The sequence below is a fragment of the Galeopterus variegatus genome, unplaced genomic scaffold (assembly GCF_000696425.1).
Source record: "Galeopterus variegatus unplaced genomic scaffold, G_variegatus-3.0.2 Scaffold829, whole genome shotgun sequence".
NCBI lineage: Eukaryota > Metazoa > Chordata > Mammalia > Dermoptera > Cynocephalidae > Galeopterus > Galeopterus variegatus.
This window is the reverse complement of record NW_007726940.1, coordinates 307204-325756: the sequence shown is the minus strand read 5'-3', so window position 1 is coordinate 325756 and position 18553 is coordinate 307204. Positions and strand designations below refer to the sequence as shown.

The window sequence follows — 18553 nt, the reverse complement described above, 5'->3', positions numbered from 1 at the left end:
TGTTTTTTTTTTTTTTTTTTTTTTTTTTTTTTTTAACCTATGCAGATTCTGGCAGGGAAATCAAGAAACTGCAGAGGTAAAAATCGAAGTAAAAGCAGGTACCCTGTAAAATAAATGAGCTGTAACTGTTAGTAAGGATGAATCTCAGAAACATTGAACTGAAGATAAAGAAGCAAGTCACAGAAGAATACATAAAGTAGGGTTCTATTTATATACTCGAAAACATGCAAATAAACAATTGTTTAGGATGCATAGAGGTAAAACTAAGAAAAAGCAAGCAAATCATACAATACAAAGTTCAGAAAAGTGATGCCTCTTTGAGGAACACAGCAAGAGCTCTTAACGTAGTGGTTATGTTCTTCTTTAGTAGATGCCGTGTATACAGTGTTTGTTATTTTTTTAATTACATATACACCTTAAACCACTCTCATATGATGAGTTTCCCAGTATAACATTTTTTAATTATATATCCAAATTAAACCAAATTCTGTGTGAGAAATGGTGGTAAGGAAATGGAGTTAAGAATGTAGATTTTGTAGGTTTCAACTTCTTATTTGTTGTTTTGAATGGGTGACACAGGCAAGCACACATATGAACTTTAGAATCAGCTTGTCTAATTTCCTCTTTAAATAATTGTTTTTATTTGTATTGGGATCATGTTAAGCTTCTAGATTAATTTGGAAAGAATTAACAACTTTATATAAGTATGGGGTTTCGGCCGAGCCTGTGGCACACTCGGGAGAGTGCGGCACTGGGAGCGCAGCAGCGCTCCCGCCACGGGTTCGGACCCTATATAGGGATGGCCGGTGCGCTCACTGGCTGAGCATAGTGCAGCCGGTCTCAAAAAGGACAAAAAAAAAAAACAAGTATGGGGTTTCCCATTTCTTCACGTCATCTATTCTGTACCTCAGTAGTATTTTAAAGTTGTTTTCAGTATATTATTGTGTACATATCTTATTTTGTATGTGTGTATATACACACAGATATATATGTATGTTTATATGTACACAGGTAATCCTTGGTTTGTTCAATAGTGCAAGACCATAAAAATAACTGTGCAAGTTGAAACCATGCAAAGCAAGTTTAATAATTAATGAGGAAAATTACAACAATTTCATGACATTTAAATTTTATTCTGAAACATTAAAAACATCCTTACTATCATTTATAAATGTATAGGGAAATAAAAATAGTAAAACTAATATTTATTTAGTACACTGTGTCTTAGTCTGTTTAGGCCACTGTAACAAAATGCCTTAGACTGGGTAATTTATAAAAAACAGAAATTTGTTGCTCATAGTTCTGAAGGCTGGAAAGGCAAAATCAAGGCACCAGCAGATTTGGTGTCTAGGGAGAGCTCAGTCTCTGATTCAAATATGGCACCTTCTTGCCATGTCTTCACATTGTGTAAGGGGCAAAAAGCTCCCTCAGGCCTCCTTTATAAAGGCACTAATCCCATTCACAAGGGCTCTGCCTTCAGGAACTAGTCACCTCCCAAAGACCCCATCTCTTAATACTGTCACCTTGGGGGTTAGGTTTCAACATAAGAATTCCGTGAGGCCACAAACATTCAGACGATAGCACACTGTAATTTAAAACTTAGAAACTTTGAGAATTAAAGTGTTTTATCTCTTTCTAAGAAACTAATCAAGGATAGTTTGAACAGTGTTTGCCTTCTCATTGTATCCCTTACAATATGGAGTGAACATCTTTTCTATGCCTTAACAAATTGTCACTTGTCCTTTTTAAGTGTGGATCAGTTATCAATGTTTTATTTTTAGCTCTTTATTATGAAATATCTCTAAAAGTTCCTTTAATTTGAAATTTTTTGCCAGCTTAACTCCCTCTGGGAACCACATACCTCATGTATGTCATTAAGTTCACCTTCACTAAGATTCGCTGGCTACAGATCCAGTTTCTTGATGCTCGTAGTGTCGACACTCCTCTAGTCAGCTATTTGTTCTATAACGCCATTTATGTTTATGTCTAATTTCACGTCCAGTGTCATCACTTTTTGGCTTTTTTGCTGCACTTCCATTTTGTTGGCCAATTCCCCACTTTCGATATGTAAAATGTCATATGGCCTTATCACTGGGAGGCAAGGAGGTAATACAACTACATGCTTTGCATCTGTGAGTGAACTGAATAGATGCACAGTGACCAATCACTGACAGACTTTGATAGGAGTGACATGATTGGTCTCTGATCAAGATGTACCTCTGTTTACATAGTAGACTGAAGAGCTGCTAGTGACGTTTGTACTCTACAATTACTCACAGATAGTATCCCTATACCAGTAAGTAACTGAGTTTGTATCATGCTGTTGGGGGACTGATGATGTTTAAGCCATGGTAACTGAAATACATGCATATCAGAACTGTGCAAAGCAAGGACTGCCCCCCCCCACACACACACACACATAATTATTGATAGGCTTATTCTTTTTTTTGGTTTTTTTTTCTGTTGCTACTATAAATTGTGTCTTTTCCTCCTCTTAGCATCTTAATGTTGTTGTTCTTGTATAGGAAAGCTGTTATCTGTACAGAATGTTTGCTTTATGTCCTTACTAAGTATCTTACTATTTGTAACAGTTTTTAATTTTCTGTTGGTTTGTCCAGCTATATAATTATAATATCTGCAAATAATTTTCTCACCCTTTATATTTATACCTCTTATTTCTTTTTCTTATCTGATTGAACTGGCTACAACCTCCACAACTCTAAAAAATACCGAAGATATTAAACATCCTTGTTTTGTTCATGAGCTGAATGGAAATGCTTCTAGTGTTTCCTCGTTAAGCTTTACACTAGTTTTGGGGTTGATATAGGTATATTTTATCATGTTGAGGAATTGTCCATACTGTTTTGTAGAGGAGTTTTATTAAGAGTGTGTATTGGGTTTAAGTGTTGTGTGTCTGATCTAAGTGCCTCCTGATGTGAGGTGTTAGGAAAGACAGGTGTACCCATGAGGTATATTTGCAAAAAATTAGAAATTTTTTAAAAATCTGGCTTTGAATCTAATGAAACCTCTAGATCAGTGGCTCTTAACCAGGGGTGATTTAGCAGTGCCTCCCAGAGGACATTTAGCAATGCCTGGAGACATTATTGTTTGCCACAACTGGGTAAGAGGGTGCTGCTAGCATCTAGTGAGTAGAAGCCAAGAATGCTGCTAGACAACTTACAATACCCGTAACAGCCCCCACAATAAAGAATTATCTAGCCCAGAGTGTCAAGAGTGCTGAGATTGAGAATCCCTTTTCTAGATCTCACTACCACTTTACAATAAATGTAAGAGAGATTAGGAACATGATAAACTACATCATCAGAAAGTCATCAGTGCAGTTCATAATATGAGAAATTCTATAAGGCAGACGACTGGTTTCTTCAACGTATGAATGGCATGAGGGGGCGGGGGAAAGAAAGAACAATTATAGATAAAAAGAGCCTTAAGATATGTAACAGCCCAATGCATTACACAAACCTTGTTTTGATCCTAATTTGAATAAAACATTTCTACAAAAATCAAGGAAATTTAAGTTGGGAGTATACATTAAACAAGATTAGCAAAATGCCAGTAATTAATTATTGAAGCTGTGTGATGGTGATTCATTATACTTTTCTTTATAATTTTGTCTTTGTTTAAAGATTTCCATAATAAAAGATTTTTTAATGGTTATTGAATTATTTTTAGATTAAGTTTCAGCAGCGATGAAAATATCACTTTTCTGATCCTTTCAAATGGTGAATCATGGTAATAAATTTCCTAATATTGAATTGTCCATATTCCTAGAATAAGCCTCCTCTAAAAGAATGAGCATATGCTGGTGTACAATTTACACCTTATCAAAAGTCTTAAGTGCCTAAAATTCTTATTAGAAGATTATTTTCAGTTTTTAGAATTATATTTTTTGTGTGAAACAATAGGGAATTTGTGGAGGGAATTCCACCAATTTCATTGAGTAATGGAATACTAGACAGCCATTAAATATTTTATTGTAGGGAATTTAAGTTATATTTGGGAATATTAACAAAACAGTAGACATGCATAATCCTAATTTTATAAAAATAATTTTTTTTAAGACTGGGGAATATGCACAAAATTGATAATATTGGTTATATCTACCAGTAATGTTATCAGTGATTTTTATTTTCTTTGTTTTTTCCTGTGTGTGTCTAAGTTTTTACATGGGTTTTTGAAATCAGGAAAAAGTTATTTACAAAATTAAAACAATTCTCCCAGCATCCAAATCTTGGTTTCCGATACCACTCTTCAATAATAGAAACTACAGAAATGATTGATCTAATCTAGGACTAGGGTAGGGAATATACAAGATGATCCTGAAGCATCTTGTAGTACCGGCAAGTAAGTGCTCAAAGAAACAAACCATAGTGTTATGTCAACAGGACATAGGAGCCAACTGAAAGAGTCCCCAGTAGTCAAAGCTGGAATGATTTGAGAAAAAAAATAAATAATGTAGTATTGAATTATATCCCAAAGTAGAAAATAATTATTCATGTGCTTATGCTGATATAAATAAATAATTGGATAAATAGTTAAGTGGGTGAGAATAGACAAATCTCCTGGGCAGAAGTAGCCCAAATAATTTATGTAGTTGCTCTGCCCACAAAGAGGTGGATTATAATTCCCACTCCTTAGGTGTGGACAGCACGTAGTGACTTCCCTTGAAAGTGTACAGTATGGGAAGGGGATAAGAAAGAGTAGCTTTACTGTGGAGAAACCTGACCTCAGCCAAGTGATCAAGGTCAACATCAACAGAGATAAGTCATCCTGATAGTATGATATGATGAAAATGATACTTTACCTCTGTGGTCTTTCTCCCCAAAACCCATAAACCCAGTCTAAGTATGAGGAATACATCAGACAACCCCACACTGAGGGATGTTCTACAAAACACCTGACCAGTATTCCTCAAGTCTGTCAAGCTCATTAAAAACAAGGCGAGTTGAAAAAACTATTACAGTATAGAAGATTCTAAGGAGACTGACGACTAAATGTAATGTGGTGCCTGGATGGGATACTAGAACAGAAAAAGGACATTAGATGAAAACCAAGGAAATCTGAATAAAGTATGGACTTTAGTTAATAATAATGTATCAGCATTGGCTCCTTATTTATGACAGATGTACCACAACATTGTAACATGTTAACAGGAGGGGAAACTCAATTAACTATTCTAAACCTAGAAGTTTATTTTTTTTAAAAAGGAAAGCAGTTACTTAACTAATATTTCTTTTTTTTTTTTTTTTTTTTTTTCCAAAAAGATGACCGGTAAGGGGATCTTAACCCTTGACTTGGTGTTGTCAGCACCACGCTCAGCCAGTGAGCGAACCGGCCATCCCTATGTGGGATCCGAACCCGGGGCCTTGGTGTTATTAGCACCGCACTCTACCGAGTGAGCCACGGGCCGGCCCTACTTAACTAATATTTCATCAGTCTTACTTTTTAAAAGGTTTGAATAACATTGGAGACGTTCTGTAGGATAAATTTGCAATTTCTAGTGTTTATTTTCTGACCCAGTTTTCTCAAAATATGAAGTTCTTGTTGCATAATACTGACTTTTCATTTGGGAGACCCCTTGCTGTCTGCAGCATTCTGTGGCTCATTCTGGAGAAAGAATTTTCTGGTGAGGCTTCAGGGCACCAGTTTGAATATAGATGAGGAGACAAGTAATCTGAAGAGCCAAGATTTCATGTATGTTTTCCCTTTGCATAACATAAATACAAAGGTATTTATATTATAAATTACCATGTAAGTGTTCGACATGTATAAAGGTATTTTGTACTTGGCGGAAGTAGTAGATGGAAACAAGTGAGTATCTCTCGCCCACTGTCGAGCTGGGTGCCCAGCCACAGTGGCCCAGGGCAATTGCTCCTTTCAGGTGACTGATCCAAAGACACTTGATCAGGTGACTGTAACCACACCATACTACACACCACACCATACTACACAATGTACATGACCAGCACAGTAATAGATACAGACATTGAGTCGAATGGCTTAGGGATTGCGAACTACTGGCCTTTTTCTAAAGATGTTACTGAAAACACTTATTGAGGTTTGTCAAAAAATTAATGCAATTCAGATGTAAATAGTTAAACTAAAATGAATCAAGGTTAATATTTTGTGTGTGGTCAATAACGTGACACTTTTGTTTTATTATGCTAGCTATAAAGTCTTAAAAAGAATAGGCTAACAATTTTTTAAATATTTAAATAATGAAATATTTCATACATACCACATTTTAAAGAAAGAAAATGTTGTAGGTACAACTAAAACCTCACTTTCTTAATTTCTCTACGCCTTCCTTCACAGAAGTAACCTGTTGTTCTGATATAGATGTCTGTTATTTCCAGGAATTTTTAAATAACTTCACTGTATATGTAATGTTGTATATGTGTGTATATGTATACATGCATCATATACAAGTGTATATAAATATATATTGTAACGCGTTTGTGTATATACATATGTATTAAACAATATATATTGTTATTTTTGATGTTGTAATAGTTTATTAAAATTGTATACCAAACAAATATCTTGTCAGGCTGAAATCTCAGATTCTTCTTCCCAGTCCTGTGCAGGTCCTGAGCCAGGTAATCAAAAGAAATAAGGAGCAACCACCGGCAAAGTAAACATGCTTTATTTTTAGACACTTAGACGCGAGCTCCTCCCAGCTGCGGTTCAAAGCCACTGCCTTCAACACTGAAAGTACACAAAATAGCGGCCCCGAGCCAAGGGGTACACGGGAGCACATGCACACTAACTCTACTGCTGCGTAACTTGTTTACAAAGGATGTGCTGAATCATACCCAGCGGGATATGAAGCGAGGTTGCCTGGCTATATGTAACTTTTTCTTCTCATTGATCGTTACTGACATTTGTGGTGATAAATGCAGATCTAGTTCTTTCATTTTAACCACGTTATAATGTTCCGTTATAGAAAAATAAGCCAATTTGTTTCCATGTCCTTGTGGAAGAACAAGTGGTTGTGGCTTGTATACTTCTTTTTGCTATTTGTGTCCACAGTGATCATTCTTTTATGTGTCCTTATGAACACATACAAGAATGTCTTTAGAACTGAATTTGTGGGGTTACATGTGTGTGCCTCTTCTGTCTTAATAGATATTGCCAAATTGCTCTCAGTGCTTATACATACATACATGCAGTTTGTGCATTTCCATTTCTCCACATCTCTGAAGAATCTTATCAGACCCCACATCTTATCAGACTTGTTCATCTTTGCCAATTTTATGGGTATAATACATTTCCCTGATTATTAGTGAGATTGAACATCTTTTCTTATGTTTGGGTTTCTCGGAAGTTTTATCAAGAATTGCCTGTTTGTTACCTTTAAGTGGGCTGGTGTTTCTTGAGGTCAAAGACCCTTGGTCTTAGACCTGATTCCTCAGGATATATAACAAAAGAATACTGCATGCTGTCATAAAGTTAAATTGGATGTGGGTTAGAAAAAGAGTATAGTCTTTTTCTGTATTTAATATTTGTTTTACTTACTTTTAAGCCATTTGATTTTCTCTGTGATAAACATAGTTTTACAATACAATCCAGCAATTGTGTTCCTAGATGTTTACCCAGATGACAAAAAAATTTTCTACACAAAAACTTTTCTACATAAAGTTTTATAGCAGCCACATTCATAATTACAAAAAACTGGAAGCAACCAAGATGTCTTTCAGTAGGTAAATGAATAGACTGTGATATGTCCATACAGTGGAATACTATTCATTGACAAGAAAAGAGCTGTCAAGACATGAAAAGACACGGAGGAACCCTTAAATACATATTGCTGTGATTCCAATTATATGATGTTCTGGAACAGGCAAAACTATGGAGAGAGTAAAAAGATCAGTGGTTGCCAGGGATTTGAGAGGGAAGGATAAATAGGTGGAGGACGGGATTTTTAGGGCAGTAAAACTATTCAGCTATTCAGTATGACACTGGAATAGTAGGTTCATGCCATTATACATTTGTCAAAACACAGAATTGTACAACACAGTGAACCCTAATGTACGCTGTAGACTTTAGTTACTACTAACATGGTATATCAATACTGGTTCATCAGTTGTAACAACTGTATCACAAGATGATGCAAGATGTTAATAATAGAAGGACCTGGGTGCAGGGGAGAGGGGGTATATGGGAACTCTCTACTATCTCACTAGTTTGTTCTGTAAACCTAAAAGTCCTCTAAAAATTAAAGTCTATTAATTTTTTTTAAAAAGCACCTCATTCTTAAATTCAGATTTTTACCAAGTATACCCAAATACAGTATGTGGAACAATAATTTTTTAAATAGAAACTTTTTTAAGATTATTAATTATCTTTTATTTATGAAATCTAAATTGTTGAAGCTCTTTCAGGACTACTACTTCCATTTCCTGTAGATCTGTAAATAAGTGCAAAGTTCATGTTAAAAATCATTTAATTCCTTATTTCTTTCTTAAGAAATACAGTGGAATAGAGTATTTATTTTGTATGTTTTCCTTTGTGTGTGTGGTTAAATAATTTAGAGCAAAGATTTTGTATATTACTGTATTGGAAATCTTTCCAAATATTGGAATAGCTAAAGTAATCTGGGATGTTCTTCTTGATGCTTATAAATTCTTTATAATATAAAATACTTTCTTTCATTGCTTGGTTCTAGGACATTAATTCTAGGGCCTCTCTGAAACTGATATGCCTCTTAGAACCAGTGACATCATAGATTCAGTGAAATGTGATATTTGGAATAAGGCTTCAGAAGAAGGAATTTAATAATTGTTACAGAATCATTACAATATTTTAAATGATGTTATGGGATCTTTCTGATTTTTCTCATACCTGTCTTTCAGATGCTCTTTGTGTGGGTATGTATGCAGCCATCCTCCCTCTTTGAAGTCTCATATGTGGAAGCATGCAAGTGACCAAAATTATAACTATGAACAAGTAAACAAGGCTATTAATGATGCAATTTCACAGAGTGGCAGGTATTTGATCCTACCCCCTCCCTTTATTGCTATACATAAATTAAAGCTGGGATTAAATCTACTAGTCCTACATTATAGACAACTCAAGGTTTGATGCGTCTTGTTTTGTTTTTAAGAGTTCTGGGGAAATCCTCTGGAAAGACTCTATTAAACAGCAGTGAAGACAGAACTGATCCTATCACTGGAAGTTCAGAGAATTTGGTGTCATCTTCAGAGCTGATTTCCCAGACTTCCAATGAAGTTATAGGTCCCAACGAGAATGAGAAAATGAGCCCTACAAATAATACCTCATATAATTTAGAAAAAAACTCCAGTCTTGCCCCTCCTGGTATGGAATATTGCGTTTTACTGTTCTGTTGTTGTATTTGTGGTTTTGAATCAACCAGCAAAGAAAATCTCTTGGATCATATGAAAGAGCATGAGGGTGAAATTGTAAACATTATCCTAAATAAGGACCACAATGCAACTGTAAACACAAATTAGATGGAATAATTACTTGAAGAGGAAAATGGTAGAAGAGGATTCCTTTAAACCAGTCTTACCTTTGAGCTGTCAAATAACTTACCAGACACAGATGAAATAGTTGGGGTGATTTTTGAGGAAATGACAGATGTGACTTTGGAGCCAGACTTTTAATGCAATAAAAGGAATTCCACATGGATAAGCAGTAATGATATTTAAATATTTTGAGTGAGGAGAAATTGCTTAAGGAGGAAGCAAAGATATAATCCTGTATTAACCTTCTGTCATCCCTTCTTAGTGTTGAGTGTATTTATTATTAAAAGCTTATTATAGTGTAGAAATGCAAGGAAAAGAACTAAGAAATGACTTTTCAGGAACTATTCTGAAACTTACTGTTATAAAAGTGTCACATTCTTCAGAGGTTAGTTTTCTTCATTCTCACTTTCAACATGCCAACTATAGAATGACATGCCTCTTGTGAGAAATGGGAGGCTGCTCTCAGAGGGTTCTTTTTGGTGTCACCAACAGTCAACAAGGAAACAGTTAATTAGAGGGCTTTAAAATCTTTCTCTAAAGTGATAGGAATTAATCATATACTCAATCTAAGATATGTCCCTTTACTCGTTAAAAAAGAAGAGACCTCTAAATCCAAATCTGGATTATAAATAGGCATTTAAGAAGTAAATTATTGTCTTAAACTTACAGTGGGTTTCTTGTGGGCAAAGGAGGAAATAGGTGAATTCCCACTAGACTGAAACCAAATCTCAAGTTCATAGAAATGGTAACTCGTTGAGCCCAGTGCACTTCTCAAAGGTTCTCTTCCGAGTGTTTGACAGAGCATGGCACACTTTCTCCGTAGTTACTTACACTTTCTAATCCTCTCTGCTAAATGAGATCACACCTGCTATCTGAAAGAGTCTCTTAAAGCAACAAAGTGATAATTTGCATTTGATCATCAGGCCTTGGAAATAATTTGAGCCCTGAGATAAAAATCACTTGGGAGATGAGGAGTGAAATTCGTCAGTCCCTTAAAATGAGTACTGCTACTGAGATCTTCATTCTCAGGTTTTATTAATTTAGTTATATTTAGCAGAAGAGGAATAACCAAATGTGACTAAGATATAGTAAAAATTTAGGTTATTTGTAAAAATTTTAATAACTCACAGCATTTGGCAAGTCTATAGGATTTCTCCTATCTAGGAAATTTTATTTCCTTAAGAGTGTGATAGGACATATGGAAAATCAACTAAGAAATGCTTTTGCATTAAAACTCGCCATCAAAGAGATTTCATCATCTTGTTAATTACACATTTTGTGTCATAATTATTTCTAAGAGTGAAGAAAACGGGGGTTTTGCTTTATATTGTTTTGTTAAATTCTGTCTACAAGTCAAAATGCTGGTGCACAGTTCAGTGCACCATCTTCACGGTGCTATTTCTGAATATCTGAATATTGATTTCTAACATCTAGAATTGAGGCTGTGACTCTGATAAACTTAGAGCCTTGAAAACAGAGTTTTTTGAATGGGATACTGTGTAGACAGGCTTTAGGAAAGAATTCTGTTCCCAAAGTCCAGGTATGAATTGAAGAATTAATATTTTTAAGATAGTATTAGGAACTACTTTAGTGGGGCCAGGCATCTTTAAACATTGTCTGATTTGTTGTTTTTTTAATCTCATTTTGATAATGATATTTAAATAAACAGAATTTATTGTAACTGCAGCTCTTTGATTTAGATAGCTTTAATTTATTTATGAAAGTTAATCCATTTCTGATATGTGGTTTTTAGAAAGATAAAGTGAATTTATATATACTAAATTATACATTTATATTTAATTTCAAAATCAAATCAAATATTTTAAATGTTTCCATTATTATCACTCATATTGTTGCCATTTATATTGTAGGTCAATTTTTTCATTGCTGGTTACTCTGACTTGGTATTTCTTTATAAAAATCTGTTATTCTGAAAATTAGCAACCTTAGAAGAATTTTGTTTTATCAATTTTCCTTGGCTTTAATTGTATGTAATCATTTGGAAAATATTAATAACCAAAAAAGTTCAGTAGTGTGAATTTTCAAATTACTTTTCTTCATTTCTTTAAACCACTTCTGTTGGTTGTTACTTAAATTTTCCTTTTTGAATTATGGGCTTAAAAATTCCCCTAGTTCATGGGGGAAAACTAACCCAGAAGTTCAAAGTATTTAATCTTTCATCTGATTCTGGCCTTAGAATGTCCTTAAAATCTTTCTCCTAGCCTGTAGGAGGAACTATATACCAAGGATGTTCTGTACCTTCCCATTATTGTATTGTGGCAAGCCTTAAGTTAAGTGTCTCTACCAAGAACAATGTTGAGTTTTCTAAGAGTAATAATGAAGATTAAATATGCAATTGTAATTGTTAAAGAGATAGCTATTAAAATAATCAGTAGGAATTCCCTTTATAGGAGAAACTTTTATTTGTACTAGATTTTTTGTCATACGTAGCTCATAGTATTTGTTTTCTCTCTGAACACTTACAATCTAAGATATGATAGTGAAAATAGTTTTTAAAAGAAACTTACTGGATACAGCAAAGGTGGGGAGGAAGAAGATGCATTCTGATCATTATGAATACTTTTCAGAGCTCTATCATTTTCTTCCTTTCTCTAATAATCTAGAATATGGTTGATGTCCCCAGTGTTCCAACAATACCATGCTTATATTCCATTTGATCTGTAGACTAAGTTCTGCAACTAGACAGTGCAATGTACACAGTCTGAAGCCTTTGTTCCAGGTCTTTCATTCTATTCAAGGTAGCTGTTGGTGGTTTCATAATTATTTTCTCTGTTTTTTTCTCACAAAACAAATGGTGGGCATCCATGTTTACATGTATCTTCCTGCAGCATACTTGGCTTGACAAAGATAAGCAGTCTTCTCTATTGAGACATTATATTTTTAGTTTTCATAGACACTTATTTAATCTTTTTTTATTGTACAGCAAGGTGCTCTAAGTAATATTCTATAAAATATATTTAATAGAAATTTGAGTTTGATATTCATGAACATGAATACATGTATTTTTTTAAGAAGTAAGTATTGTGTAACACTATGGCATTGCTTCTATAGCCAAAGTATAAAAATTTCTGGAACACTGACATGTAAAGACTACAGTTAATTCTGACACTGTATCTTATTAAAATAGGATGATTTGCATTTTGTAAAATTATCCTGCACATTGAGCTGCATGCCTTAAAGCAAAACTCTAGGATTGTGTTCATGGTAGAACAGTTCATCTGTTCAGAACAGTGGAGCAAGGTCTATATCGCTTCTTTAACTACCTTTGGAAATACTGTACAATGTTAGAATAATTTATTTTGCTTTACAGGAGTTTGTCATGTATTGACTTTAATATTGTATTTTGGTAATAAATTTTTTGTTAAAAACATTTGCCTCTAAGTTTTATTAACAGCAGGCTATGAACCTTCTTATCTTGGAAATGTTGATTTGATTACTTAGAAAGTTGTATTTAAGTACTTAAAAGCTTCCCAAGGGTTAAACTAAGGCATATGATTAAACTTTGGTAACTTATTAAATTATTGCTAACTAGCATTAAACTCTGTTACACAAAGATAATTGAAAAAGCATTTACCTTTTTAAATCATTTTTTAAATTCTATCTCATTTTGAAGTTTTTTTTCCTTTATGCTACACAGTTCATTTTATCTTCCAAATCGCGTTTATATGATACGCTTTCAATTCTGTTGTAGTCAAAGTGCTAAAGACTAGTTCTGCTAATGACAATTATTAGCATTCTTTATTGAAGGCCAAAGATTACAATAATTTGTTCACACCTTGGGTCTATATCAAATATCTTTTGATATTAGATTTGTTTCATTGGCAAGTGACACTACATCATCTGATTGTATCATTTGTCTGGTTATCAGTTTGTGCCCCAAAGTCCTGGACCTCCTCAGCTTAAAGTGACTGAGGCCAAATATTTCGTCCCAATATCTGTAATCTTTTGTCCTATCTTCCCCAGAGGCAACATCATATCCCCTAGCTTTCAAGAACCAAATCCCAACACTGTGTCATTAAACTCCAAATTCACTGTAGAAGTCCTCGCTAGGAAGGTGTGGAACACGTGGTCCATTTTGGTAATCACTAGATGCGTGGCTATTGAGCACTTGAAATATGGCTAATATGCTCTACGTGTAAAATACACAACAGTTGCGAAGGCTTAGTACAGAAAAGAATGTAAAGTATCTCATTAATAGTTTTTATATTGTTTACATGTTGAAATGATATTTTGGATATATTAAGTTAAATAAAATATATTATTAAAATTAGTTAACCTCTTTTTTTTTTACGTAGCTACTAGAAAATTTTAAATTATATATGTGGCTCACATTATATTTCTTTTGGACAGCCCTGGTATAGAAAAGAGATTGGCAAACCATGACCCTCACTTCATATCCAGCCTGCCACCTGTTTTTGTAAATAACGTTTTATTGGAACACAGCCACACCCATTTGTTTACATATCATATATGGCTATTTTCAAGGTACAGCAGCAGCACTGAATAATTGTGACAGAGACTGTAGGGCCCACAAAGCCCAAATTATTTACTGTCTATTTGGTAGAAAAGGTTTGCTGACCTCTGTACTAGAACAGTGGTATAACCTGTACTTTAAAATCTACCGGAAAGAAAAAGCTTTTTATAAAGAGAACTTTTTATAGCAGTGTTTTATAACTAAGTTATATTGTTTCTCAGTGATTTTTACAGTCTACCTGCTCTTCTACAGCTCTTATCCTTATGGCTTTAACCCAATTCACTACTTCATGATCTGATATTAAAGTCAAACACAATTTGTTTAAAATAACACATAATTAAATAATACATAATGCTGCTATAAAAAGTATCATTTTCCTTCTGACAACTTTACAGTGTCAATGTTAGCCCTCACTGCTTCACCCTTTCAGTGCTGTGGGCAGTACAACTGATGATGTCACACCACCTGCATATGTAACCATGGTGCAAGGTAACCACAGTAATCCACTCCATTGGGGTGACAATTGACTTGAATAATCCAGGATATATTGAGAAGAGTCTTAGATGGACCTCTTCATAATGAATAGTATGTGTGACTAAAGCCAAATCCACGGGCCAGGGAGGAGGTTGTAGTTGGCATTGGCGTAAAGCTGTTGATTAAACTGGCACAGCTAAGAAAGTCACAGTACTCTACTACATAGATTACTTCCAAATCAATCAGAAAAGATGTAAAATGAGAACATCTTGGGCCCTATAAATTCTTAGAGAAGTTTCTGTTTTTAATTGGCACCATATGATAGGCTTACTTAGGTAGTGTGTTTTGGTGTATATCTCAGAATCCAAATGAGTGTAGGATGCTTAAACCATTTCCAGAGTCCTACATGTGCAGCAAAACCCAGTTTCCATACTGTGTTAGGGTACTGTAGACCTTATTTTTCTGGTGGTACATTAATAAATATACTGTATCTAGTTTATCATTTGAACCATGAAGTGTTTGTACGATTATGACAGCTTTGGTTTTTTTTTCCTCTGCTGACTTTTTTCCTTCAATTATGGGTAATCATTGCTCAAATCATTTGCTTTACAAAAGTAGATTACTGTAGCTCTTCCTTTGAATTACAAAGTTTAATTTTAGGCATCTAATAATATAAATTCTTACTGCCACATGTCAAAATCGTTTAACGTTGGTGTCTTTTTGTTTCCTAAACTAACCAGATTTACTACAGTTATGTTATTTAATCCAGACAGTAAAGGTACCATTCTGTAACAGTTTGCAAAATTGAATATGACAGGTACTTCTATTTGGTTAGCGTGTGGTGCTGGTAACAAGGTCCAGGGTTTGATCCCTGTACCCACCAAACACACACACGCACACACACACACACAAAAGACAGGTACTTCTATGATAATACTGAGGTACATGGGGCCTTTGTTTTAAAAGGACTCTACATATTAGATAAATGGAGTGTTATTTACACAAACCAGAAAATAATGAATCCTTGGCCATGAGCTCAGACCCAACTATTTGATCTTCCTAATTTCTCAGCCTTATCCTTTGTTAAAAGGAAAAATAAAGAGTATAATTATCCATGTTATTGCCACTGGTATCAGTGATAATCAAATATGGTTTTAAAAATTAATAATAAAGTATGTTATCTTAAATGTACACACAATGGAAAACTGTGACCTGAAGAGACCCTCAACAAAATAAAACATGCTATTCATTATTCAGGTCTTTTTTTTTAGCACCTACTAATGTTATTTAAAGTCTTATTGTCATGACAGTGCACGTGTCCGAATTTTTTTTCTACTTATTTTATTAATTTTAGTATCCATATTTCAGAAATACCGTGGCTGCATTTTACTGAAATAGGCACATCAATCTACATCTTGCTTTTTTTGTTTACATCTGCAGTTCTATTTAAATTCAGTATTTCCAACCACAAAAGGTGTTAGAAAATTCTATTTTGAGCTTATGAGAAAAAGTATAGCAGGATGTGGTTCACATCTTAAGCTGTATTTATTTCTGCTCCTCTATGGCTGTCATTCTGCAAAAAAAAAATAGTTATATTGAAATAATTAAACAATTAGGAAACCAGTAGTTTCAAGGTTGTCTTCATTTTCTAAGCCCTTCTCTGTTTGAAGCATGAGAACACAGTTTGGTCACAAACAGCCTCCCTATAATGATCTGGAGTCCATACAGAGTACCACCACATTAAAGTTTAAAAACTTAAAATGAGGTTCTTCAGCTTCTGTGCCCACCTGGAGCAACCCTGTGCTCAGTCTGAAAATGCTGATATCTAGGCTCCAGTGTATTGTCTGACAGTTTTAAAAACTTTGTAATGGGGCCAGGGGTGGGGGGGACTGCAGCTATTCCTAATCGGAAAGCAGTCATCATATCCCATTTGAAGCAAGGGGAAGGACATGCCTGGTGTCCAGCCCACCAACGGCTGCACACAGTGTACAGTTGCCTCAGCTGGTTTGGAATATAGTTTGGCTTTTCTTTTTTTAACCTCCTAGGAGTTCAGTTATTTCCTCTTTTCTTAAATGTAAAATTGACAATATTATACCCACCTCATACGGTTATGTAGGTTAAAACAAGATAGTCTATAAAATACCTAGTCAAGTTCTGACACAGTTCTGAACAGTTCTTGGTTTCAGTTCTAGCTCAGCAAGCCATATGACCTTCAGTAAGGCATTCAACCTTTTTTGAACCTCAGTTTCTCCATCAGTAAAACAGATGGTAATACTTAACCTTGTAGGGTTGTTGTAAAGATTAGCAACCTATATATAAAGCGCCTCTATATATAATGGGCCTTGCTATATAGGACCTCAAACAGTGGTTGCTATCATAGTTTGAGCGTTAACTGAGGATGAGGAAAAAAAATTAAACTGCCCTTACAAGTCATGGTATCAAAGCTATTAGTCACAACCTTGGAAAAGAATCTTAGAACCATGGTTTGTGTTACAAAGAAGGACACTCAAAACGTAATATCAGAAAAGACAAACCTGGTTTATCAGTGCCTAGAATACTACATGTAATTTTCATATTACATCTAAAAAGAAAACAATCCAGGAGAAAGTGTTAGAACATTACCCTGTTACCATCATATTAAATTCTTATAATCATTGCTGTATAATTCTTTCCCTCCCATAAACTGACATTAATGGCTTATTTTCACCCACTGTGTTGGGTACAGGAAAAATGTAAAAATGGCCCTTACCTTAAATAAACTTAAGAGCTGGCTGCATTGGCAAAACTTAGGCCCTAGGAGAGAGAATCATACTTAGGACTGTCTGCACTCAATATCAGCTGCTTACTATATTGGAGTGAGTACTGTGCATCAGACTGGAAAAAGCAGAAGTTCTTAGACAATGTGCAAAATGACCTGTCCCAGATTGTGCAGGTTCTCACACGAGTCAGTCTTCTACCTGTCTCACAAGGACGTTTCATCTGCAGGACTCTGGTGCAAAGCAGTTCTAATTCTGAAGTGTACCTGCAGGCCAGTCCATATGCCAGCCTCTTCATGTAGAGATCTGTCCTGCAGGCACAGGAAGTAGCTTTCCCAGTTCCACCAAGTGGACTTGTGATCAGGTAGGAAAATAGCAAAAGTGGCAAAAATCAAGTCAGCACTTGTGTTTAACTATAATCCACTGAAATAACTTACTCTCAAAAGATTAAATGGAACAAGTGCTTGGTAGCCATATTTCCAGTTATGCTAGAATTATAAAACAAAAAAGAATATGCACAGAAGTGAGAAACAAAGGGCATGATATCTAAGTAAAACAAAACAAAACCCTAAACTAACACTCATCTCTGTGTGAACAGAAGTGCCAGAATTGAATTCTACCTATGCCTATACCTTGTATTAAATACCCTAAGGGTTTTTGAAATTCAAAAATACACCAAATCTTGCCTACACAGTAATTTGTATTTACATAACACCTTTCAGCTGATTTACTCAAACACTTAAACATCTTGTAATTGAGTTTCTAAATGTCCCTGAGAGAGCTCTTCGGGTAAAATTTATCCAATAAAATTCGACTTCTAGTTTAAAAAAAAGAAGTCTAGGTTTTCCCATGAAATAGGGGGCATCTGCAATTAGGGAATCTGCATTTACTAGCCAATGAGATAATCAGATACCTTTCAGCTTGATTTTGTAACCTTTACTGATACTAATAACTAACTTATTCTGGTTCTGCTTCTCGGTCCTAAGCCATTCCCACACATTAGCTTATTTATAAAATAATTCTTATGCTGCTTGTGCTTACAGAGTTTATGATCATCAAAGAAACAAGACTAAGGGCCGGCCCGGTGGCGCACTGCTACAGTGCACCACTTGGGAGCGTGGCAGCACTCCCGCCGAGGGTTCGGATCCCACATGGAGACCGGCCACTCACTGGCTGAGCGAGGTGCAGGCGCAACACCGAGGGTTGCGATCCCGTTGCCGGTCCCGGTCCGGTACGGGCGCGACACTGAGGGTTGCGATCCATTGCCAGTCACGAAAAAAGACAAAAAAAAAAAAAAAAAAAAAAAAAAAAAAAAAAAAAAA

At 35.0% G+C, this 18553-nt stretch overlaps 1 protein-coding gene across 1 annotated transcript in view; it reads left to right on the top strand.

The window, feature by feature from the left end:
* The window catches only part of ZNF507 (zinc finger protein 507), a 39204-nt gene extending 29713 nt beyond the window's left edge, over window positions 1-9491 (top strand). The window contains exons 6-7 of the mRNA XM_008572751.1: window positions 8874-9008; window positions 9125-9491. Coding sequence (XP_008570973.1) covers window positions 8874-9008; window positions 9125-9491 — 502 coding nt within the window. The remainder of the gene's footprint in view (window positions 1-8873; window positions 9009-9124) is intronic.
* Window positions 9492-18553: the final 9062 nt, after the last annotated feature.